The sequence below is a fragment of the Hippocampus zosterae genome, chromosome 12 (assembly GCF_025434085.1).
Source record: "Hippocampus zosterae strain Florida chromosome 12, ASM2543408v3, whole genome shotgun sequence".
NCBI lineage: Eukaryota > Metazoa > Chordata > Actinopteri > Syngnathiformes > Syngnathidae > Hippocampus > Hippocampus zosterae.
In genome coordinates, this window is record NC_067462.1 from 19,968,154 (window position 1) to 19,994,467 (window position 26,314).

Consider the following 26,314-nt stretch of genomic DNA (forward strand, 5'->3'; position numbering starts at 1 on the left):
TGGTTTTCAGTACGCATGAGCCATCGAGTGTTCTTTTAGACATGATATTTGTATCACGTTATTTTTATCAGTATTTATTACACCATTGGCATTCTTGGCGTGCATTAATGCTTTCGCGATTCGAACTTTGTCCTAAAAGTTTAACGTGACACATCGTGACAAAGCGCAGCCCATAAACTCTGGTAATTTAGCTTGCGGCAGCTGATTCCGATTTGTAAACTGGATCAAAACGTAAACGCGCTGAACCAACACCCTTTCCTTCCTTTCACTTTGCCCCGCCTCCGGAACACTGATGCATTCAATAACATTTCGTCCCTTGTAAAGGTACGCATTTGTGCACTGGCATGTCTTAACAGAAAACAATCGCAGCGTGGATTTATTCAACACGTTAGTGTTTACATTTTGACTTAATACATCCACCTAAAGAAATGAATTGTATAATGGACAAAGCGGACAGTAATCCAACCTCCTTTTCGACTATTATATTTACGAGGTAGCATGAATGCATTGTCGATAATTTTTTTGCAAGACAACGTTTGATGGAAGAGCTGCGGCAGCGATTTCGTAAGTATCGCATATGGTGTGTACTATTATTGAATGTTTTCAAGATAGTTCAAGGTTTAAGAGCAACAAACGCATGGAGTGCAAGTTTTCGTCACACCATGAAACGGTCCACTGAATAAAGGAAGACGTCAACTCGATCATCATCTCGTCTTCAACTTTACCGTTATTGTGTCCGGTTTGATTCTCAATTGACAGAAAATCCGTTTATCAAAATTATGAGGTGAAAAAGTCGTGACTTATTATTTAAACATTCATCCACTCTTCGCGTATGCCTTTGGTGTTCCTCATTCCTGGTAGTACGGTGATTAAACGCCAAAGAACTCTGATCGAAAAAAAGAGGCTATGTATTACATAATATAGAGTTTTCCCATCGTACCACACTGACTTTAGCGTTTGGTTCCTGCAGAAGTCATAGTAGACGAAAATATAGAATTAAAATGCTTCCCAAAGTCGTAGATATTGTTGTTTGTTATTATTGTTATTTTTATTTTTATCATCTGCTGTGTATTTGAATATACTCTGTAGTTACCTATTTTCATTTCAGGCAGCTGTCCACCCACAAATATTTTGTCTCTCTTCTTTATTATTTATTTACCTAATAAAACAAACACGGGAGGAAACAAACAATAGGTGTTTGGACAACATGCAGTTACTTTCTGTCTTGACCTCAGGACTGTTTGTTCAAATGTCACTGATCAATTAAAAAGAATCATTCAATGTTGTGAAGGTGATTTTTTTTTTCTCGAGAATACTTTCTTAGTCATACATAATCCAATCCGGAACCATCGTAAAATTAACAAAATATACACGGGTATCAGATGTACCGTCCCTATTATTAAATTATTTTCATTTTGAAGACCACCATGGTTACTCTTGCTATTTTTGCTGTCCTCTCTTATGAGATCAAATCAACTTCAAAAATATGCCTAGCCAACTATATTAGACAGATAGCCAACTCATGTTGTGCATTTCAAGTCCAGAGTGATTTGTTTCTCTCTCCTGATGATAGAGACTGTAAGAGCAATCCCAGTTGGAACACCCTTACCCATAACAACTAATAAGCAGTGACTCTTTGTGGAGGTGACTGGTAAAAGGAATGTAATTAAGTATTGTAGTTTGTTGATAAAAATCCTTCCATCACAGAGTAAGTAAACCAGTCGTGGTTTCATTGTTTGTACCGGTAATTAAAAGTTGCTTTGTCGTTATCAATGATGATAGATGGAGTGTGGAGTCTTGTTGAATCATCTTCTTACATTTGGGCCGTTTATTGTCAGTGCTGCATCAAAAGATAGATGATGTTAGAATAGAAATGATTTCTGTTTAGAAAGTTGAAATTGTTTTTCAACAAGATATGCTAACATCCGTAGGGTGCTTTGTGGTTTATGGGTGTGCGTCTGACATTGAAATGTTTGGCCCTTTTTAGAGCTGCAGTGCAGGTGGGTGTGGTAGACATTTAATATTCAGGTTGGATTTTTTAAAATTTGGGCCTTACTTGCAGAACTCTTTACGTAAAAATATGGGCACTACATTGTCAAAATAAAGCAATTTTACCCCAATATTTTATGAGTACCGGTATTATGCTTTTTGCTGTTATCTCAGGAAGAAGCAGAGAAAATGCATGAAACATTCAAACAGCGGATCATTGATTGAAATGAAAGTGGTGGCATGAAATTACTATGTATATACTATATATCCCTTCCGTGAGTCGTCACCTTACCGTGGTGGAGGGGTTTGTGTGTCCCAATGATCCTAGAAGCTAAGTTGTCTGGGGCTTTATGCCCCTGGCAGGGTCACCCATGGCAAACAGGTTCTAGGTGAGGGGCCAGACAAAGCACGGCTCAAAGACCCCAATGATGATTGCAATAAATGGATCGAGGTTTCCCTTGCCCGGACGCGGGTCACCGGGGCCCCCCTCTGGAGCCAGGCCTGGAGGTGGGGCTCGTTGGCAAGCGCCTGGTGGCCGGGCCTACACCCATGGGGCCCGGCCGGGCACAGCCCGAAGAGGCAACGTGGGTCCCCCTTCCCATGGGCTCACCACCCATGAGAGGGGCCAAAGGGGTCGGGTGCAATGTGAGCTGGGCGGCAGCCGAAGGCGGGGACCCTGGCGGTCCGATCCTCGGCTGCAGAAGTTAGCAAGTTAGCTCTTGGGACATGGAATGTCACCTCTCTGGCAGGGAAGGAGCCCAAGCTGGTGTGTGAGGCAGAGAATTTCCGACTGGATATAGTCGGACTTGCCTCCACACACAGCCTGGGTTCTGGTACCAGTTCTCTCGAGAGGGGTTGGACTCTCTTCCACTCTGGAGTTGCTCACGGTGAGAGGCGCCGAGCAGGTGTGGGCATACTCATTGCCCCCCGGCTCAGTGCCTGTATATTGGGGTTCACACCGGTAGACGAGAGGGTTGCCTCCCTCCGCCTTCGGGTGGGTGGACGGGTCCTGACTGTTGTTTGTGCATATGCACCAAACAGCAGCTCAGCATACCCACCCTTTTTGGAGTCCTTGGAGGGTGTGCTGGAGAGTACTCCTGCTGGGGACTCCCTTGTTCTGCTGGGGGACTTCAATGCTCACGTGGGCAATGACAGTGAGACCTGGAGGGGCGTGATTGGGAGGAACGCCCCCCCCTCCCCGATCAGAACCCGAGTGGTGTTTTGTTATTGGACTTCTGTGCTCGTCACGGATTGTCCATAATGAACACCTTGTTCAAACATAAGGGTGTCCATATGTGCACTTGGCACCAGGACACCCTAGGCCGCAGTTCGATGATCGACTTTGTAGTTGTGTCATTGGATTTGCGGCCGCATGTTCTGGACACTCGGGTGAAGAGAGGGGCGGAGCTGTCAACTGATCACCACCTGGTGGTGAGTAGGCTCCGATGGTGGGGGAAGATGCCGGTCCATCCTGGCAGACCCAAACGTATAGTGAGGGTTTGTTGGGAGCGTCTGGCGGAATCCCCTGTCAGAAGGAGTTTCAACTCCCACCTCCGACAGAGCTTTTCCCATGTTCCGGGGGATGCGGGGGACATTGAGCCCGAGTGGACCATGTTCCGTGCCTCTATTGTTGAGGCGGCCAATCTGAGTTGTGGCCGTAAGGTGGTTGGTGCCTGTCTTGGCGGCAACCCCCGTACTCGCTGGTGGACACCAGCAGTAAGGGATGCCGTCAAGCTGAAGAAGGAGTCCTATCGAGCCTTTATGGCCTGTGGGACCCCAGAGGCAGCTGACGGGTATCGACTGGCCAAGCGGACCGCGGCTTCGGTGGTCGCCGAGGCAAAAACCCGAGCGTGGGAAGAGTTCGGTGAGGCCATGGAAGCCGACTTCCGGACGGCTTCGAGGAAATTCTGGTCCACCATCCGACGTCTCAGGAGGGTGAAGCAGTGCACCACTAACACTGTGTACAGTGGGGATGGGGCGCTGCTGACTTCGACTCGGGACGTTGTGAACCGGTGGGCAGAGTACTTCGATGACCTCCTCAACTCCACCAACATGCCTTCCTTGGAGGAAGCAGAGCCTGGGGACTCTGAGGTGGGCTCTCCTATCTCTGTGGTTGAAGTCACCGATGTGGTTAAAAAGCTCCTCGGTGGCAAGGCCCCAGGGGTGGATGAGATCCGCCCGGAGTTCCTCAAGGCTCTGGATGTTGTGGGGCTGTCCTGGTTGACACGCCTCTGCAACATCGCGTGGTCAACAGGGAGAGTGCCTCTGGATTGGCAGACCGGGGTGGTAGTCCCTCTTTTTAAAAAGGGGAACCAGAAGGTGTGTTCCAACTACAGAGGGATCACACTCCTCAGCTTCCCTGGTAAGGTCTATTCAGGGGTGCTGGAGAGGAGGGTCCGTCAGGAAGTCGAGCCTCAGATTGAGGAGGAGCAGTGTGGTTTTCGTCCCGGCCGTGGAACAGTGGACCAGCTCTACACCCTTAGCAGGGTCCTTGAGGGTATGTGGGAATTCGCCCAACCAGTCTACATGTGTTTTGTGGACTTGGAGAAGGCGTTTGACCGTGTCCCTCGGGGAGTTGTGTGGGGGGTGCTTCGTGGATATGGGGTACCGAACCCCCTGATACGGGCTGTTCGGTCACTATACTACCGATGTCAGAGTTTGGTTCGCATTGCCGGCAGTAAGTCGGAATTGTTTCCAGTGGGGGTAGGACTCCGCCAAGGCTGCCCTTTGTCGCCGATTCTGTTCATAACCTTTATGGACAGAATTTCTAGGCGCAGCCGAAGCGTTGAGGGGTTCCGTTTGGGGGCCTCAGCATTGCATCCCTGCTTTTTGCAGATGATGTGGTGCTGTTGGCTCCTTCAAACGGGGCTCTCCAACTCTCACTGGAGCGTTTCGCAGCCGAGTGTGAAGCGGTTGGGATGAGAATCGGCACCTCCAAATCTGAAACCGGGGTCCTCAGTTGGAAAAGGGGTTGAGTGCCCCCTCCGGGTCGGGGAGGAGATCTTACCCCAAGTGGAGGAGTTCAAGTATCTTGGGGTCTTGTTCACGAGTGGGGGTAGGAGGGAGCGGGAGATCGACAGGCGGATCGGTGCAGCGTCTGCTGTGATGCGGACGTTGTACCGGTCTGTCGTGGTGAAGAAGGAGCTGAGCCAAAGGGCGAAGCTCTCAATTTACCGGTCGATCTACGTCCCAACCCTCACCTATGGTCACGAGCTATGGATCGTGACCGAAAGAACGAGATCCCGGATACAAGCGGCTGAAATGAGTTTTCTCCGCAGGGTGTCCGGGTAAGGTGAGAAGCTCAGTCATCCGGGACGGGCTCAGAGACGAGCCGCTTCTCCTCCACATCGAGAGGAGCCAGATTAGGTGGCTTGGGCATCTGATTCGGATGCCTCCTGAGCGCCTCCCTGGTGAGGTGTTCCGGGCATGTCCCACCGGGAGGAGACTCGGAGGAAGACCCAGGACACGCTGGAGAGACTATGTCACCCAGCTTGCCTGGGAACGACTCGGGATCCCCCGGGGAGAGCTGGAAGAAGTAGCTAGGGAGAGGGAAGTCTGGGCTTCCCTGCTAAAGCTGTTGCCCCCGCGACCCGGCCCCGGATAAGCGGTAGATGATGGATGGATGGATGGATACTATATATGGCAGTATAATTATGGAGCAATTTTTGTCTAATTATGTACTGTATATCACTACTCTCACATAATTGCTCTCCTAAATGTCCTTTGAGATATGCTATCTAACTGATAATGCATCCCAAACATCCATAAATGTTCCATGCTGATTGATCTCATTAGGGTTAAAGGCGATCTGCCTCTCTAACAGGTGACTTTGGGACAAGAGGCATGATTCACCCTGTACTTGTCACCAGCTGATCACAGAATATTATCGGTTTTCAGCGCCGCACTCTTGTACAATGTTTTTGAACTGTAATTGAGCCAAGGCGACATTACATAATAAAAATATCTGTTGACACGACCACACACCAATTTCACAAAAAGTGTGAATATTGAAATTATGATGATCTCATTTTCATTCTCATTTTACACTTAAATCTGTTTAATTAAACATGCAGCTTATATAATTGCAGGAATCCATGACCGAAACTGTCGTACGGATGGCAAAATGTGTTTAATGGACGTTCTGCCATTTAATGGAAGAGCATTTAATCTCATTTCAATTCTAGACCCCATTTATATTTTTCTTTTTTTTTTTTTTTTTACCCTAAGTCAAAATTTTAAATAAAAAAAAAAAATCAGTATCTGGGGTTGAACGTGTGGACTGTGAAAAGACATAAATACATGTATGTCTTTGAGAGTGTGAGAATTAGTTAATTGTTCTGCCTTTAACTAGACATCACTGGCATGGATGAATAAAGATATATTTGTAGATACTGAATTATTCAACGGTGGCGTGTGTTGTTCACACGACAGTTAGTTTATCAATATTCATTAGAGTATACCAGTAACATCACATGCATTGTTTTCACGATTTGGACTTTTGTCTTAGAGGTTTAACGTGACACGTTCTGACTTAGCATAGCCCATAAACCTTTGTAATTTAGTTAGTGGCAACCGTGGCCAAATGGAATGAATGATTGTAATTGCACAGATGACCTAAATAATTCCACCTTGGTTTCATTCGACCACAACAAAATCTCCCAAACGCATGTTGAAAATGCGTGATCGTCTGATGAGACCAAGGTAAACTTTCTGGCCACAAGCAATGTTTGTCGCAAACACATTACCAAAAGAACATGTTATCTACAGTGAGGAATGGTTCTGGCACCATGCTGTTTATCTTCGGCTGGAACTGGGATCTTAGACAACGTGGGAAAAAAATCATGTTCTGTTCAAAATGGCAGCCAATGTTACACCAGAACATTAGAAATTCATTTGTGTGGAGTTTGCATGTTATCCCCGGGCCTGAGTGGGTTTTCTCCGGGTACTCCGATTTCCTCCCATATTCCAAAAACATGCTTGGCAGGCTGATTGAACACCCTAAATTGTACCTTGGTGTGAGTGTGAGCGCGGATGGTTGTTCGTCTATGCGCGCCCTGTAATTGTCTGGCAACCGGTTCAGGGTGTCCCCCGCCTACTGTCCGAAGATAGCTGGGATAGGCTCCAGCATCTCCCGCGACCCTTGTGCGGATCGGAAAATGGATGGATGAATTCTTATAATGCATCCATCCATCCATCATCTACCGCTTATCCGGGGCCGGGTCGCGGGGGCAACAGCTTTAGCAGGGAAGCCCAGACTTCCCTCTCCCTAGCTACTTCTTCCAGCTCTCCCCGGGGGATCCCGAGTCGTTCCCAGGCAAGCTGGGTGACATAGTCTCTCCAGCGCGTCCTGGGTCTTCCTCTGCGTCTCCTTCCAGTGGGACATGACTGGAACACCTCACTGGGGAGGCGCTCAGGAGGCATCCGAATCAGATGCCCAAGCCACCTCATCTGGCTCCTCTCGATGTGGAGGAGAAGCGGCTCGACTCTGAGCCCCTCCCGGATGACTGAGCTTCTCACCTTATCTCTAAGGGAGAGCCCGGACACCCTGCGGAGAAAACTCATTTCAGCCGCTTGTATCCGGGATCTCGTTCTTTCGGTCACGACCCATAGCTCGTGACCATAGGTGAGGGTTGGGACGTAGATCGACCGGTAAATTGAGAGCTTTGCCCTTTGGCTCAGCTCCTTCTTCACCACGACAGACCGATACAACGTTCGCATCACAGCAGACGCTGCACCGATCCGCCTGTCGATCTCCCGCTCCCTCCTACCCCCACTCGTGAACAAGACCCCAAGATACTTGAACTCCTCCACTTGGGGTAAGATCTCCTCCCCGACCCGGAGGGGGCACTCCACCCTTTTCCGACTGAGGACCATGGTTTCAGATTTGGAGGTGCTGATTTTCATCCCAACCGCTTGGCACTCGGCTGCGAAACGCTCCAGTGAGAGTTGGAGAGCCCTGTTTGAAGGACCCAACAGCACCACATCATCTGCAAAAAGCAGCGATGCAATACTGAGGCCCCCAAAACGGACCCCCTCAACGCTTCGGCTGCGCCTAGAAATGGCCCATATTGCGAGCGTAGTCTCGGTCTGTATTAACTCCCAAGTAACACAACTGCAATCAGAGACTGCTCTGCATAGATGCTCGTCATTAGAATTAACCTTTGGAAGCCGATGTTGCTGTGGTTTCATGAGGGCTATAAAAGTGTGTGGTGCCTACTTCCGTGTTTCTCCCATTTTGAAAGTGGTTTGTTTTTCCTCATTTAGAAAATGGTCCGGTAAGGTTGGCATGGACATACAATGAGTCAAAATAATACCTGCCTGTGGAGCCAGCTTCCACAAGGCATCAGTGTTCCTTGTGACCGCTACAAGCATTCCTGCTGCAGCCATGATGGGAATGTCTATCTTCTGGGAGGAAGAGACAACATCACTTTGAGGGACTTTTGGAGGTACAGTGTAGGTAAGCCATAGTCAAAGCATGACCTTTGCGCAATTCATCTGAAGGAGACATTTGATGCATTGAACGATAACAATTCCCCCCACATGTCTGTGATGTCTTTCAATCACAATAAATAACATAATAAGGATAAAGGCGGCCCGGGAGTCCAATGATTAGCACGTCAGCTTCACAGTGCAGAGGTACCGGGTTCAATTCTAGCTCCGGCCTCCCTGTGTGGAGTATGCATGTTCTCCCCGGGCCTACGTGGGTTTTCTCCAGATACTCTGGTTTCCTCCCACATTCCGAACACATGCATGGCAGGCGGATTGATCACTCTAAATTGTCCCTAGGTGTGAGTGTGGGCGTGCATGGTTGTTTGTCTCTGTGTGCTCTGCAATTGGCTGGCAACCAATTCAGGGTGTCCCCCGCCTACTGCCCGAAGGCGGCTGGGATAGGCTCTGGCACCCCCACGTAACCCTAGTGAGGATAAAGTGGTTTGGAAAATGGATGGATGGATGGAATAATGATAAAGAAATGAAAACACACAGAGTGGTTCATATGAGACATTCAAAGCCCAAAATGAATAGGATTTTTAAGGCCATAACTTGTGACCATAAATCAAAAGCACTGTTGAAATCCATCACTTTAAATTTGACATTGAAAAGGCCTTTTCGGCCTGCTCTAGTTTATTTTTGTGTTTGCGGCAGCGCAGCGCACAAGGACGTCAAGGTCCCAGTGCAAGCTTTCTCACATGGTTGAGCGATTACCGGTTGCACCCTGACAATACTCCTCCGGCCCCTCTCCTATTGGATGCATCTTTTAACATCATTGCTATGTTGCTCTCAAGTTGAACATCTTTCAACTTGACAAGGCATTGTGGTAAACACCCGCCTTCCATGTAGCAACAATAATTCAGCTTCAGTTTTACCCGTATTGTTGAAATCCATACAAAAAATTGGATCTGTCCTAAGTCTGCTGTTTCTGCATAGATCTTTGTCATCATCCTTCTGAAAGGTATTCTTCAATGCCCAATTATTTTTAGTGCGTAATGAATGGACTGAGTTGAGCTGCGTAGGTGAAGCCGCACCGGAGGAAGTAGAGGAACATTCCATGGTCGTTCATAAGGTAAAAATGATTTTCTACTTGTTCTTAAATATTTGTTTAAACATACAGTACATGCACATCCTTAGAAATGTTGCGTTGCTCATGATGGTTGGACTATGCTAAGTAATCCTAACTTTCAGGGCTTTATATACGTGTTTGGAGGCACACTGGATTCAGCATACACATCGCTGAGATGTCCTATCTGGGTGTTTGACATTGGTAAGCTCTTCTATGAGGACAAAACATGTTGCAACATGCATGCATGCCAGTATGATTCTCGCTCTCGCTACAAAAGTTCACAACAAGTGCATAGACCATTTTTTACGAAAATACTTTGTTCCACACGGCACACCCATTCTCAAAGTTTCCAATGTTCTATTTATTCCGATGTTTTGAAACTGTGACTCAACTAAACTTGATTGATAGAGCACTTTCAAAATAACCACAGCCTTAGTGCGACACGGCTCAGTGCTTGAGTGGCCATCGAGAGGTTGGGGGTTCAATCCATTACAACCTTGTTGAAGTGTCCTTGAGCAAGATACTGAATCCCCAGTTGCTCCTGATGCTGTGTCATCAATAGGTAAACGAGGAAACCATGTAAAGTGATTTGGGCCCAACCACCATTTACAGCTGTAACGAAGCTCAATCATTAGACCCTTTATAATTAGGCTATGATAAATAATTTTTTTCAACTTTTTTCCAATCCCCCAAATCTTGATTAAGTGTGTCCATGAAGAAATGTGCATTGACCCCTAAAAAAAAAAAATCCTCTTCTACTTCCCTTACATCAAAATCATCGTAGTTTCTAACCCTCACACTGCTAGTCGTTTCTCTGATGCCTTTAATAACCTTTGCGTACCCTCGTCTAACACAGAGGAACTCGCCTCTTGGTTCGACTCGTCATGCCGTGCCATCCTGGATTTGGTGGCTCCTTCAAAAATTGTGCTCCCAAAGCCTAAACCCGAGCCATGGTTTAACGACTTTACCCGCGCAGCTAGGCAGGAGTGTCGCAAAGCTGAACGCAAGTGGAAAAAAGACAAATTGCATGTCTCTTATCAAATTTGGAAAGACTGCTGGCGTAACTACCAGCTCACAGTAAAAGAGGTCAAAAGAGAATATCTGTCGGACCTTATTCTAGCTAACCGTCACAACGCACGCGCACTATTTAAAACGATAGATTCTGTACTCAAACCCCCTCTGCCTACTTGCTCGGATTCTTCACCCGAGATGTGCAACAGATTCCTTCAGTTTTTCATTGATAAGGTCTCTACAGCGAGGACTCCGGTCTCAAATACCGCATCTGGCCCCTCTGTCCATGTTCCATGTTCAGCTGTACTAAATTCTTTTGATACTGTGTCCTTGGCGCTTTTGGAGGATGTAGTTCGCCAGACGAAGCCATCTGGCTCCCCTTGCGACTCTCTTCCCCCACCCTTCTTTCAGGAGGTTCTCCCGAGTGTTGGTGCTTCGGTCTAGGATATCATCAACAGCAGCCTTTCTTCTGGTGTAGTTCCCCAACAGTTTAAACATGCTGTGGTCCAACCCTTGATCAAGAAACCTGGTCTTGATCCAGATGTGCTGTCAAGTTACAGGCCCATTTCCAAACTGCCTTTCATTTCCAAAATTCTGGAAAAAGTGGTGCACAGGCAGTTGAAACTTTTCTTGGATGAACATAACATCTTGGAGGTCTCCAGTCAGGTTTCAAGACGATGCATAGCACGGAGTCAGCCCTATTACGCATTTCTAATGACATCCTCCTGGCAAATGACTCTGGAGACCACGTGTGTCTGGTTTTATTGGACTTAACTGCAGCATTTGATACAGTGGATCACAGTATTCTGCTGACTCGTTTGCAGCACTTGGTGGGCATTGGCGGCAGTGCTCTTCAGTGGTTTAGGTCCTATCTAGCTGACAGGACCTTTTGTGTCAGCCTTGGCTGCTCTGAGTCACGCACTGCTCCCCTGTCATGTGGTGTTCCACAGGGCTCAATTCTGGGGTCTCTGCTGTTCTCGCTGTATCTGCTCCCATTGGGTTCCATCTTAAGGAAACATGGTATTCCCTTCCACTGCTATGCAGATGAATGCCAGATCTATGTCCCACTGAGCAAGAAAGACACCTTCTCATTAAGGCCACTCCTATCCTGCCTGGAAGAAATCAAAACCTGGATGGCACAAAATTTCTTGAAATTCAACGAAAAGAAGACAGAGGTGATATTTTTTGGTCCCAGTGACCCTTGTACATTCCATCCTGTAGACTTGGGCCCCCTCTCTCCTTATTTGAAATCAACGGTCTCAAACTTGGGCCTTTAACTGGACAGTGATTTCAAACTCGATCGGCAAATTGGTGCCGTTGTTAAATCAAGCTTCTTTCACCTTAGACAGCTGGCCAAAATAAAACCTCTCCTCTCACATGAACACTTTGAGACAGTAATTCATGCCTTTGTCACATCCCGGCTGGATTACTGCAATGCCCTGTACTTTGGAGTCAGCCAGTCCTCCATTAAGCGCCTTCAGCTGGTCCAGAATGCCGCTGCTCGCCTCTTGACTGATACTCGTAAGAGGGAGCATATAACTCCTACTCTGGCATCCCTTCACTGGCTCCCCATTCATTTTAGAGTTCTTTTCAAGATCCTCCTCTTTGTTTTCAAATCTCTGAATAATCTCGCGCCACCTTACCTCTCTGAGCTCATCCGCCCTTACACACCTGCCCGGCGCCTCAGGTCTGTGGACCAGTCTTTGTTGGAAGTACCAAGAACGAAACTGAGGCTCAGAGGGGATCGAGCCTTTTCTGTTGCTGGTCCCTCTCTCTGGAATGACCTCCCACTGAACATGCTACTACTGTGAAAACTCTAGTTACGAACTTAATTAGCTATGACCCTGTTTGTAACTCAAAAGGTTTGTAAATCGCCTTAATTTTTTCCCACTGAAATGAATGGAAGTGCAATTAATCTCTTCCAACTCCCAAATTAAAATGACTGCAGACAGCGGCTGACATGCCGCCATTCATGAATCTCCCAAAATATTTGATGGGCACCATGCCCCTGCACAGATCCAATGATGGTTAAATTGCGCGAGAAGCACAACAAAGAGTTGTCCGCTCATTCATGCTGGGATGGTTCTTATAACGAAACATGATCGAAGTGGCTTTTCCACAATAATGTTATGTGTAGCTCAAAATGTTCGAAAAAAGGGTCCTGCGTAACTTAACGTTCCACTCTACTACTATTACTACTACTACTACTAATAATAATAATGTAGTTGTGTCATGTTTTCTTTTGTCCAACATGAATCTTTTTGTCTGTTTCAGCAAAGCAGAAATGGGCTCACTGTCCGAGAAGAGCAAGTGTCCCTCAGGTGGAGATACATTTTTGTTCTTTTCACATAAAGCCTGTGCTTCCAGTTGATGTAATGTTACTCAAAGTTAAAGTTGGGGGAGGGGCGGGGGTGATGGAAAAAAAACTTCCAAAGTGTCCAAAATTGTTGTCCTGTAGTTTGAGTAACTGATTTACATTCTTTTTCAGTTTGGCACAGAATCTGGACTATAACAATTACTGAGGTACATACAGTAAGTATAGAAATGATACCGCCTCTATACAGTATTTCCTTAATTAATACCAGCCAAGCATCTGTCGCCATCGGCGAGGAATTGCAGGGGGATGAGAGACAAATGTCAGTACCGAAAGATGACACACTTTCAGATATTGGTAACAGTACACACATACTGTATATATGGCAAGTATTAACATCTCACATTGTTCATTAAATGTATTGCATCACGCAATGCATTGTGGGAACTGAGAGGCTAGAATCGTGTTTCGTTGGGCTGCGCTTGGTGTACTTGGAAACCTTCATCACCGCAAATAATTTCATAATGGGAATATACGAGGCATTCAAGTTTGGTCATTGTACTTTCTCAACAATCCGTTTTAGATTTCTTTATTTATTAACATATTTACAATGTATCAGGGGGCTTTGACATGACGTCAGATTTCTTCATGTTCAAATCATGGATGTCTTTTTGTGGGTGCCACCCAGCCTTCACATAGTAGAGGATTGAAATCAATGTGCATAGTAAGATTAGTAAATGTATGCACTTTTTGCACATTAGAAATTGGCAACTGTGACAACCAACAGGAGTTTTCATGCAATTACGACCCTCCAGATCGTAGCAAAGACAACAATTGTTGAAGACGGAAATGAGTCAATCAGTTTTGTATGGGATGTGGTAACGCACTCTGATTACACACTCAGTAACAGGAATAAAAATAACTCTCCTCGTTTAAAAAAAAAATTAAAACAGTTGTCGACTTCAATTGTGCACATATTAGATGTAAACGATGCTCAAACATTGCACTACAATTATCATTAACCCTTTCATGCACCCTGTAACCTGATAACATGATAAGCTGTCCACTGTAGTAACCACTGTCCCTGAAAGGGTTAAAGTGCATTTCTCTGATGGTCTTTTATGTGGGCAAGAGATCATGTTATACCAATTGGAGCAATTAGATTTTAAAATCCTTCTCCCCAACAAACCAAATGATCCAGAATTGTCTTATTTTAGTGGACATGTGCTGGCTGTATCAACTTAGTAGGGCATTGCACTTCCAAAGTTTGTATCTGATTTCCAGAATCTGCAATGGCTAAGCTTTACTCGATGAGGATTTTGCAGTAGATCACTGATCGCGTTTGGAAAAAAAAAAAAAAAGATATCCGATCAGACGATGGACCAATCTATCCAATCAGTTTCAACAAGTTATTCATTTAATGTACAAACCACCCATGCAATTTGCTGGATATTTTAACTGTCCCGGCCCACGAATAGCCAAAATTCACATTTAATTGACGCCAATTAAAATGGATTGTGGAAAAATAATGAAACCCTAAAAATTCGCCTCAAAACATTGACAAACATTCAATACACGGAAAATGAGGGGACCGACCCCCCACCCCCCTATGAAAAATGAACTCCGTTTAAAGTGCCTTTGAGGTCATATGGCACTACAGAAATAAAACTAAATTGACTTGTGGCTGTGTGTGATGTTTTCATGCATGTAGAGCCCTATGCCAACCAACAGAAAGGGCCACAGTGCGGTGGTGATTGGTTCATCCATGCTGGTGTACGGTGGCTTTATAGATATAAAGGGATCATCTCAAGAATTTTGGAGTTTGGATTGTGGTGAGTATCAAATGGTAAGAATAAAATTTCTTGTTAAGATTAAAGTGTAAACGTGTATCATAATACAGATATACAATTTGTTTAGGAAATGTGGCATAAACATGCAAGTCACCAGCAATATTGGATAACAAAGTAAAGTGAAATCCACCGCCCAAAAAAGTAACGAAGTGGAACTTTGATTTCACAGCTAAATTTAGGGGAGGTGTCATCTGTCGGAGCTTATTGTCTGTTAATGTGTAGTACTTTTTTGTGCCCTAAAAATTCCCAATAAAGCAATGGTCCTAAACCTTTTTTGTGTCACTGACCAGTTAACATGTTCGCGGACCGGCAACCATTTTTTGTCATTGCTTATAAATTACCGGTACCAGTCTTAAAGCACTGGCACTGACAACAACACTAATTATAGAGCAAATAAGTATTTTATAAACATAGATTTTTTTTCTCCATTCATTTCAAACAGGGTAATTCTACTGTACAACAAATAAAATAAAAGTGAACCACTGAAAATTGGATCAATCAGGAATAATAAATACGCCTTATAGTATAAACAAATTTATGATCCCACATACAGTGTTGGCATCATTGCTACTTGCAAATGTAACTGATCAAAAGATGCCACGAGTGATTGCTGGTAGTTATTAGCGACTAAACTGCAAATATTTATGTGGTCAGGATGTGCAAACTCTGCTTGCATTTTCATGCTTTCCACATGATCACCTGGGTGACACTTGTTCAAATGATTCAACGGGTTTCTTGTATTGCCTTGTATATGTCGACATACCATGCACAAAAGCTTCTTCCTCCACATCGCTCTAAAGATACTGCTAGGGGAGGATCTTCTCTTGTGGAAATAGGTTCATCTTCGGAAGTCATGGCTGCCCCATCAGCTACGTGTTTAGCTGTACTTTTGGTCAATTTATTACTATTAGCTATACAAACCCTTATCAATGAAAAACTGAAGGAATGTGTTGCACATTTCGCGTGAAGGGTCTGAGCAAATAGACTGAGGGGGTTTAAGTACAGAATCAATTCTAAATGGTACACGTAGGTTTTGAGGGTTAGTGGTTGCTGGCGGGCGATAATAGCACGCAGCTGGTTACTCAAGCCGCAATGTTAGCGCACTTCCTTTTTTTTCCACATCCATTCTGATGCATTGATAAAGGTTTGACCAAAAAAGACAACTGCATATTGTACCAAAAATAGCATGTTCAAGAAAAGTGTACACAAGCGTGCTCGCTTAAACAACGGCTTTAGATATGATTCGTAGACTCCCAAGCTTTGCGTTACTTTGAAGGGACAGTCACCCCTGTTAACAACAGGGGTGACTGTCACAACCTGGAACCTCAACAAAGGGACAATATGAAAATTTGTGGGTGTGGTGAGGGAAGACTTGCACATAGCTCGAGGTCGAGCAGAAAATGGAGAGACTGGGGGGGATAATTTGTCTGGAGCCGCAAAAATATAAAAGCCTTCTATGAAACTTACAATGAAGGAAACACATGCTCTATGTAGGAGTCCAGTCTCCTACATACATGTCTCAGAATTGTTTTTGTTTTTCATTCCTTTGTGTTCACAAACACCCCCATCAAATTTATTTTGGGATTTCCTCGCTTGATTTGTTTTGTTTTTGGTGCATCTTTTTCATTTTTCTTAGTGTCATTGAAGTGATCATTAATTTCCGTTTTTCGGAGGCTGTCTCTGAACGCCTCTCGAGTCGAACAGAAGAAGTCAAAGAGTCGGACGCAGATGTGTCTGTGTTTGTCGAGACCGTTAAAAGCATAAATAAAGTGTGTTTTAAAAAACCAACACCAAAGCTCTCCTTTTTCAGAGCTGCAATATGTATCTATATCTATTTGAGCTATATTAGCCTACTATAAAAATCTTTTTCCATTCTCAAACATTTTTTATAAAGCTCCAGAGAGCCACTAGATGTCGCTAAAGAGAGTGTTGCCGACCCCCGGGTTAAGTCAAAAAGACAATTCAGTCAAATACTAACTGCTGCACATCAAATATGTTCTAATTTATATTTCGTGTGTCTATTTGCCTGACAGATACCATGGTTTGGTCGCTCCTCAATGGTTTACAGCAGGGATCTCTTAGCCCAGGTCCAAGACACAGTCACTCTGCAATGGTCTACCAGAGCTGCATGTACCTGTTTGGTGGCTTGAAAGGCTTGAGAGAGCAGAGAGATTTCTGGAAATGGAATCCTGCCAGTTCCACATGGACTTTACTCAAAACCAAGTAAGTTTCTAGAAAAATAAAATAAAAAAAGATGAGAATGCTGTCATGGATCAAAAATGTTCTCGTCGTTGTAATGACCAAAGGTGGGCAGTCGCTCAGTCGGTCACTGACAGACGCCCGTTTCGCTGACAAGTGACGACAAACTCTTAAAAAAAAAAATTGTCCGTCGATGTATTCATCACTAACCAGGTCAAAGAGTGACGGACTTCTCAGTTCATCACAGAGGGACACCGGTTTTAAGCTTAAGATTAAGATATCCTTTATTTGTCCCGCAATGGGGAAATTACAATCAGAATTCAGAAAGGAAAAACACTGGGTAGGGAGAGGGGAAAAAAAATGCGCTCGAACTATCCTCTTCCGAGGATAATTTAAGTCCAGGATAAAAAAAAAACCCTATCACATGAATAAGCATATGACAGTTACAACAAGTCACAAGACATAACATGTATAAGGGGGAGGATGAATGGGAAGCGGTGAGGGGGGTGGGGGGGTAACCACAATGCGGTTTGCTGAAGAAAACAGTCTGGCGTGTGTTTCTTAACGGGGGTTCTTTGGATTGCATTTTTTTATTTCACCAAATGTGTGTTTGTTTTTTGTTTTTTGTTTGTTTTACTATTTTTACTTTTATCTGGTAATTTGGGTAAGTATTTTTTTTCTTTTTACGATTGATATGAGTCTTACATTTTTTTTATACCTAATTTCCGCATCTTTGGTTCTTTTTTTCCTTTCAGTATTTTTCCAACATTTGGTTAGCCTAGGATTATTAATAGTTTTTCTTTTTCTGCTACGAGCATAAATTTAGAACTTATTACACTTAGAAGTTCATACTCCCACATCAAGTTGATCACAGTTGTAGTTTTCTGTTCAATAATTTAGCAATTTAGGCTATGCCCCCACCATCTTTCTCCATCCTGTTTGCATAAAACATATTGTCTCTTTCAATCCAGAATATACATTTCACCACGTACATCCCTGTTACAGCAATGACTTAAATTTAGTTTTAGTTTACCAAAAACTAATGAATCGAGGTCATTTGTATTTTAGACTTCGACAGTTAGTGTATGATTGCATTATCTTTATACATTATCTATTCTTGTATAAAGAGAGAGCTAAGTAGGAGCTATGTCATCGGAAAGCATCCACACGTCACTGCTTAAATCGTTTATGCAAGAGTGCGCTATTAACAATAATAATAATAATTATTATTATTATAAACGAATGTATGATAATTAAAAATAATTAACCTATCAACGCTGTAAGAATCTGCTATGCAACTTGACATAGCATTGATTATGCTTGAATGTAGTATATAATAGTGAGGGACATGCAATCAGCAAACGCTTATATCTTTCTTAATCATTAATCATTGTAGATGATCTGGCTGGCTGAAAGTCGGAGATCGCATACTCTCTGGTGATGTCCGCGATCGCTCTTCTAGTGCAACACAATTGTGTCTAGGGAGTCATTCCTCTACATCTGCAATCGTCATGATGACCCCGACGTGGTGCCAGAGTGCCCAACAAATAATTGGGGCCAGTTTAAGCACCAGTTTTAAGCACTAGAGCTAGAGCCAACTTTGGTGGTGGAAAAAGAAATAACTGGTGCTAACCTGGGCACTGTCCCAGAACTTTTAGTAGCACAAGCTCGGTGGACAAGGTCCAACTGTGGTTTGGGCCTCAAAGTCACAATTTTCATCGCATATCATGCACAGTCTTTAAAATTGTCCATATGGAATATCTGTCATGAGAAACTTGGAAGCTGGGTGGAAGCTGTCTGCTTTCATCATGGTATTTCTATCACTGCTTTTTCAATATAGAGAAATGCTAATTGCCCCCTAAGAGTTAACGGTTCTCTTAAAGTCCAAAAAAATTGATTCCCTGTACTCCAAACTTAGTTTTCTATTTCTGTTGGTCTTGTTGAGATAGGTATGAAAGGGTTAATGCAGTCCCAAAAAGGGTTGTTTTCATGAAACTAGTATCTTTCTTGAGCTGCTGAAAAATTTTGATCCTCCATCCATCCATCCATCATCTACCGCTTATCCGGGGCCGGGTCGTGGGGGCAACAGCTTTAGCAGGGAAGCCCAGACTTCCCTCTCCCTAGCTACTTCTTCCAGCTCTTCCCGGGGGATCCCAAGACGTTCCCAGGCCAGCTGGGTGACATAGTCTCTCCAGTGTGTCCTGGGTCTTCCTCGGGGTCTCCTCCCGGTGGGACATGCCCGGAACACCTCACCAGGGAGGCGCTCAGGAGGCATCCGAATCAGATGCCCAAGCCACCTCATCTGGCTCCTCTCGATGTGGCAGAGAAGCGGCTCGACTCTGAGCCCCTCCCGGATGACCGAGCTTCTCACCATATCTCTAAGGGAGAGCCCGGACACCTTGCGGAGAAAACTCATTTTGGCCGCTTGTATGCAATACTGAGGCCCCCAAAACGGACCCCCTCAACGCTTCGGCTGCGCCTAGAAATTCTGTCCATAAAGGTTATGAACAGAATCGGCGACAAAGGGCAGCCTTGGCGGAGTCCTACCCCCACTGGAAAAGATTCCGACTTACTGCCGGCAATGCGAACCAAACTCTGACATCGGTGGTATAGTGACCGAACAGCCCGTATCAGGGGGTTCAGTACCCCATACCCACGAAGCACCCCCCACAGAACTCCCCGAGGGACACGGTCCAACGCCTTCTCCAAGTCCACAAAACACATGTAGACTGGTTGGGCGAATTCCCACATACCCTCAAGGACCCTGCTAAGGGTGTAGAGCTGGTCCACTGTTCCACGGCCGGGACGAAAACCACACTGCTCCTCCTCAATCTGAGGCTCGACTTCCTGACGGACCCTCCTCTCCAGCACCCCTGAATAGACCTTACCAGGGAGGCTGAGGAGTGTGATCCTTCTGTAGTTGGAACACACCTTCTGGTTCCCCTTTTTAAAAAGAGGGACTACCACCCCGGTCTGCCAATCCAGAGGCACTCTCCCTGTTGACCACGCGATGTTGCAGAGGCGTGTCAACCAGGACAGCCCCACAACATCCAGAGCCTTGAGGAACTCCGGGCGGATCTCATCCACCCCTGGGGCCTCTCGCCACCGAGGAGCTTTTTAACCACATCGGTGACTTCAACCACAGAGATAGAAGAGCCCACCTCAGAGTCCCCAGGCTCTGCTTCCTCCAAGGAAGGCGTGTTGGTGGAGTTGAGGAGGTCTTCGAAGTACTCTGCCCACCGGTTCACAACGTCCCGAGTCAAAGTCAGCAGCGCCCCATTCTCACTGTACACAGTGTTTGTGGTGCACTGATTCCCCCTCCTGAGACGTCGGATGGTGGACCAGAATTTCCTCGAAGCCGTCCGGAAGTCGACTTCCATGGCCTCAACGAACTCTTCCCACGCTCAGGTTTTTGCCTCGGCGACCACCGAAGCTGCTTTCCGCTTGGCCAGTCGATACCCGTCAGCTGCCTCTGGGGTCCCACAGGCCATAAATGCTCGATAGGACTTCTTCTTCAGCTTGACGGCGTCCCTCACGGCTGGTGTCCACCAGCGAGTACGGGGGTTGCCGCCACGACAGGCACCAACCACCTTACGGCCACAACTCAGATTGGCCGCCTCAACAATAGAGGCACGGAACATGGTCCACTCGGGCTCAATGTCCCCCGCCTCCCCCGGAACATGGGAAAAGCTCTGTCGGAGGTGGGAGTTGAAACTCCTTCTGACAGGGGATTCCGCCAGACGCTCCCAACAAACCCTCACAATACGTTTGGGTCTGCCAGGACGGACCGGCATCTTCCCCCACCATCGGAGCCTGCTCACCACCAGGTGGTGATCAGTTGACAGCTCCGCCCCTCTCTTCACCCGAGTGACCAGAACATGCGGCCGCAAATCCAATGACACAACTACAAAGTCGATCATCGAACTGCGGCCTAGGGTGTCCTGGTGCCAAGTGCACATATGGACACCCTTATGTTTGAACAAGGTGTTCGTTATGGACAATCCGTGACGAGCACAGAAGTCCAATAACAAAACACCACTCGGGGGCTGATCAGGGGGGCCGTTACTCCCAATCACGCCCCTCCATGTCTCACTGTCATTGCCCACGTGAGCATTGAAGTCCCCCAGCAGAACAAGGGAGTCCCCAGCAGGAGTACTCTCCGGCACACCCTCCAAGGACTCCAAAAAGGGTGGATATGCTGAACTGCTGTTTGGTGCATATGCACAAACAACAGTCAGGACCCGTCCACCCACCCGAAGGCGGAGGGAGGCAACCCTCTCGTCTACCGGTGTGAACCCCAATGTACAGGCACTGAGCCGGGGGGCAATGAGTATGCCCACACCTGCTCTGCGCCTCTCACCGTGAGCAACTCCAGAGTGGAAGAGATTCCAACCCCTCTCGAGAGAACTGGTACCAGAACCCAGGCTGTGTGTGGAGGCAAGTCCGACTATATCCAGTCGGAAATTCTCTGCCTCACACACCAGCTCGGGCTCCTTCCCTGCCAGAGAGGTGAGATTCCATGTCCCAAGAGCTAGCTTCTGCAGCCGAGGATCGGACCGCCAGGGTCCCCGCCTTTGGCTGCCGCCCAGCTCACATTGCACCCGACCCCTTTGGCCCCTCTCATGGGTGGTGAGCCCATGGGAAGGGGGACACACGTTGCCTCTTCGGGCTGAGCCCGGCCTGGCCCCATGGGTGTAGGCCCGCCCGGGTGGGGCTCGCTTGCCAACGAGCCCCACCTCCAGGCCTGGCTCCAGAGGGGGGCCCCGGTGACCCGCGTCCGGTCAAGGGAAACTTGGATCCATTTATTGTAATCTTCATCAGGGGTCTTTGAGCCGTGCTTTGTCTGGCCCCTCACCTAGAACCTGTTTGCCATGGGTGACCCTGCCAGGGGCATAAAGCCACAGACAACTTGGCTCCTAGGATCATTGGGACACACAAACCCCTCCACCACGGTAAGGTGACGAATCACGGAGGGGAATTTTGATCCTGTAGAATTTTTTTAAAAAAGTTTTTTTTTCCCCTAATTTTGATCCTGTAGAATAAAAACATGTTGTTGTTGTTTTTTAACATCCGGTTTGTGAGAAATATGAGAGCGACCATCTTGCGCTGAACTTTCATACACCAAAACATAGTCATGATAAGATGTCCACTGTACTAACCGCTGTCCCCGAAAGGGTTAAAATAACAACGGACGATTTCAGTTTAGTTCTGCTTGAAATGAAGACAGATTGATGATACTTACCTCTGAAGATAAGTGCAGTACAAGAAAAAAAATGCAAGTGCCCTAACACCACCTTTTGTTTTTTTCCCAGGTCTGGACCCTCAAAATTAATTGGTCACTCAGCTGTAGCCTACAAGGACAGCATGCTTCTCTTCGGAGGAGGAGAAAGCCTGAACTATCCAAAGAACTGTTTATGGAGGTACAACTTCTCCACTCATGCATGGCGGCAAATTACCACAGTGCCAGGGTCAAGCTCTCCAGATAAGATTCACCACTGTTGTGTTGGTCTGGGTCCGAAGTACGCAGCTGACACAACCAGCATCTGCTCAGAAATCCACCCAAAGCTGCAACATGAAAAATGCAAGCCTTTTCAAAACAAATGTTTTCCCGCCCCGCTCAATTTTCTGGGTTTAGAGGGCGCTATAGAGATGCAAACATTCACCTTGGAGAAATGTCACCTTAAAACTCTTAGTAATGCAACGGAACCGGACAAAAGTGTCTTACTGGAAAGAAGTGCACATCGCAGCAGAACCTGTTTAACGTTTGAAAATAAAGCCTTCAGTAAGCACTGGAGCTGCACAGAGGAGGAGTTGCTGGAAGAAGAGGATCAAGATATGTCACAACATTTGCCTGACCTGCTACTCGTGCTAGGGGGCAGACCTCGTTCCGGGCTTAATCCTCTCTCAGTTTGGCAAATGACTCTTTCTGACTCTTGACAGAACCAAGAGCACGCAGAATGGGGTTGAAAAACAGTGTTGCAGTATTTTATCTCGTTACCTGTATTGTAATGTTGGCAGATTTTATTGTGACACACCTTGTACTCCATATTCCTTTTTGAGTTTACATCCTGTTACGTATCCATGAAAAGAGGGTAAATTTCATTTTCATTATCACACATTAGCATTAGCTTCCTTTTGGGAGCTTATAAAGGGGTTTGTTTGTTTGCTTGTTTGTTTGTGAATGCAAACTGTGTACCCATGGATTACTATGTATTGCTTTCACGCATACAGTCCTGTGAAAAAGAAACTACAAAACCAATTTCAAGGAAGTCGGGACATTGTGCTCAACATAAAATCATTTATTATTAGCTTTACTTTTAAGCAAATAATAATAAACCTTTAAATTTTATGGCTTCAACATGTTCCAAAAAAGCTTGGACACGTGGCAAAAACGACTGAGAAAGTTGAGGAATGCTCATCAAACATCTGTTCGGAACATGACGCAGGTGAACAGGCTAACTGGGAACAGGAGGGTGCCAGCAAGAGTATAAAAGGAGCTTCCCTGAATTGCTCAGTCATTCACAAGAGGTTCACTGCATTAAAAATTCCATCAATGTTTAAAGGACATCCTCACATGGGCTCAGGAACACTTCAGAAAACCAAAGTCAGTAAATACAGTTCACTGGTACATCCGTAAGTGCAACTGAACACTCTGCTATGCAAGGCAAAAGGCATTTATCAACAACACCCAGAAACGAGGCCGGCTTCTCTGCGGGTGAGCTTATCCAAGTGCAAAGTGGAAAAGTGTTCTATAGTTTGACGAGTCTACATTTCAAATCATTTTGGGAAATTTGGGACACTGTGCCCTTTGGGCCAAGGAGAAAAAGAACCATATGGGCTGTTGTGGGCGCAAAATTTAAAAGCCAGTACCTGTCATGGTATCGGCTTGTGTATGGGCAAGGGTAACCTACACATCTGTGAAGGCACCATTAATGCCGAAAGGTACGTACAAGTTTTAGAGAAACATCCTGCCATCCAAGCAATGTCTTTTTCATGGGATGAGCTGCTTATTTCAGGAAGGTAATGCCAAACCACATTCTGCAGGTGTTACCACAGCATGGCTTTGTAGTAAGAGTGCGGGTACTAGACTTGCCTGCCTGCAGTCCAGATCTGTCTCCCTTTGGGGGAAAAAAACTGAGGCGCATGATTAAGTGCAAAATACAACAATGGAGACCCCAGATTGTTGAACAGCTGAAGCTACACATCAAGTAAAAATGGGAAAGAATTCAATCGACAAAGGTTCAATACTTACTGTACTCAATTCTCAAACCTTGATTGAATGTTGTTAAAAGAAAATGTGATGTAACACAGTGATAAACATGACCTTGGAGCCATAAAATTTGAAGTTAAAGTTTATTTGCTAAGAACGAAGTTAACAGTTTGAACGTTAAATATCGTGTCTTTAGTAGCCTATTTCATTAAGTGTAAATTGACCATGACTTGCAAATCATTGTATTCTCTTTTAATTTACAGGGTATGTTGAAATCAACCTCCCAACGTCATTGGAATTGTATGGCTTTGTACATCCACTTTAAACAAAGTTATGTATGAGACCAAATCAAATTGGATCAATCCAAATGTAGACCGTACTCATCGGCCAACGGCCTTTTCTGTTTCAGTTCCCTGTACAAGCACTAATTCACACAACACTGTTTTGAGTTGTATACAGACAGTTCTGATAGCTTTCTGCTTTTGGTCAGGTCAATGTCTTTGGTCTTTGTTATGCTGGAGCATGTGAACAATCTTTCTCTTGTCTGGGCCTAAAATGGATAAATACTTTATATTACGTTGCACATTTGTTCCTTGTTTATTCTAATGTTTACATCAAAATCATCAGGCTAAAATTGGCCCAATAAAGAAAGAGCACATGGTTGAAATTACAACCTGCTTGGACATAATTTGTGTCTTGTGTATTTTCACATTGTTGATAAAAAAGGATTTAATCAATCTGTCACATTTTGCATGGTGGGAGTTGTAGGACCCCAAGAGGCAGGGAGGAGCTCCACCCTGCTCCTCCCTGCCTGACCAAAATGTATTTAACAAATATACAAACAGGAGTACAATGGAAAAAACACTGAGTCCAAGTACTCAAACAAATGCCTGGAAATCACAAGGAATCAAAGTAACAAACAAAACTATGACAGGAAACAAAACATGACAGGAGCACACGTAAACTCAAATACTCACATAAAGTCCAGAATTTCACAGGAAACCAAAGTAGCAAACAAATCCTAAGAGAGAAAACAGAACACGACACATGCACAGAGACACACAACAACAACAATGATTCAACACCGACTGGTCAGGCAGGGAGTCCTTTCAACAAAACACGAACTAAAGACATAATGACCAACAGGCGTGCCACTGCAGGAGGAGCCCTACAGTGCCACCTGTTGGTCACAAACAGAACCACCCTAACACAATCCTTCAAATAACCTACCATACATCATCAGCAAAACTGCACCAGGGAGTTCACTGTAGCTGACCCAAATCTGGCAAATGTGAACCAGGGTTTCAATACTTTCGAATAGTGGTTTTCAATTTGGACAGTATCGCGATATGAACTTTTGAAGAGGCGCTCGTCAGTAGACGGTTGGATGGGGGCATTGAAATTGTGAAGGGGGCGTTGGAGCAATTACAGTGAAATGTGATATTGGTGTTGGTAGAAAGGCCAGGAAAAAATGGGGTGATTTAATTAAGCGTTCCCCCATTCGCTGCAACTAGCCATACGTGCCTGCATACCTGTACATCAAGTATCATCATCCATTTTGTAATCCGACCTATGTCAGTAATTGAATTGTCAGATGAACAACAATAGCTTTTGTGTACCGGTAATAATATTTCACCAATCATAACCATCTTTTGGGAAGATTGCATTTGTTTTGCATTTCTGGTCAATAATGTTCAACGATGGTGGTTTTAAATGGTGTTGAAATACTTGTCATTACAAGTCCAAACGAAATGAGTGCAATCAAACCTTAATTGTGCACCAATCTTCGGCAGGCCGGATTAAAAAGACCAACGGGCCGGATCCGGCCCGCGGGCCGTAGTTTGCCCACCACCGATCGTTACTCCATTTTCTGCCTCTAAAAACAGTTTGCATTTTTTCCTCCAGGCATAACTGTGGCAACCCCAGGAGCATCAAAAAAGAAGTGTAGGCAACTAGGCAATACTCTGGAGTACTTGAAGTATGGAATTATACAATCTACCGACCAATCCACAACAACCCTTGTGCTTGGTTTGTGAGAAAAACTTTTCTAATAGGCTCCTAGAACATTTGAAGAAGCTTCATCTCAATAAATCTGGCAAAACGCTGGTGTTCTTTCAAACTCTTTGAGATGAATTTTTGAAGCGAACAATGGATATGTTTATTTCCTCATCGAAAAATAAATT

The 26,314-nt window shown here is 45.3% G+C and overlaps 1 protein-coding gene and 1 long non-coding RNA gene across 6 annotated transcripts; both read left to right on the plus strand.

Moving 5' to 3' along the window:
* Positions 1–292: 292 nt before the first annotated feature.
* si:dkey-3d4.3 (kelch domain-containing protein 3) lies at positions 293–24,875 on the plus strand. 5 transcript variants are annotated; one of them, XM_052083048.1, is made up of 9 exons: positions 294–564; positions 1,988–2,028; positions 8,254–8,446; positions 9,468–9,550; positions 9,670–9,748; positions 12,833–12,879; positions 14,584–14,704; positions 16,756–16,945; positions 22,234–24,875. In XM_052083048.1, the coding sequence occupies exons 3-9, from the start codon at positions 8,287–8,289 to the stop codon at positions 22,856–22,858; spliced, it is 1,305 nt and encodes a 434-aa protein (XP_051939008.1). In that variant the 5' UTR covers positions 294–564; positions 1,988–2,028; positions 8,254–8,286; the 3' UTR covers positions 22,859–24,875. The 5 variants fall into 5 exon arrangements, 4 of the variants coding, with proteins under 4 accessions (XP_051939009.1, XP_051939008.1, XP_051939007.1 ...); XM_052083047.1 differs by lacking the exon at positions 1,988–2,028 and having other exon boundaries at positions 294–580; XM_052083046.1 differs by lacking the exon at positions 1,988–2,028 and having other exon boundaries at positions 295–564.
* Positions 587–1,286, plus strand: LOC127612131 (uncharacterized). The gene is made up of 2 exons (XR_007965589.1): positions 587–795; positions 862–1,286. It is a non-coding gene; the product is annotated as an uncharacterized LOC127612131 (long non-coding RNA).
* Positions 24,876–26,314: the final 1,439 nt, after the last annotated feature.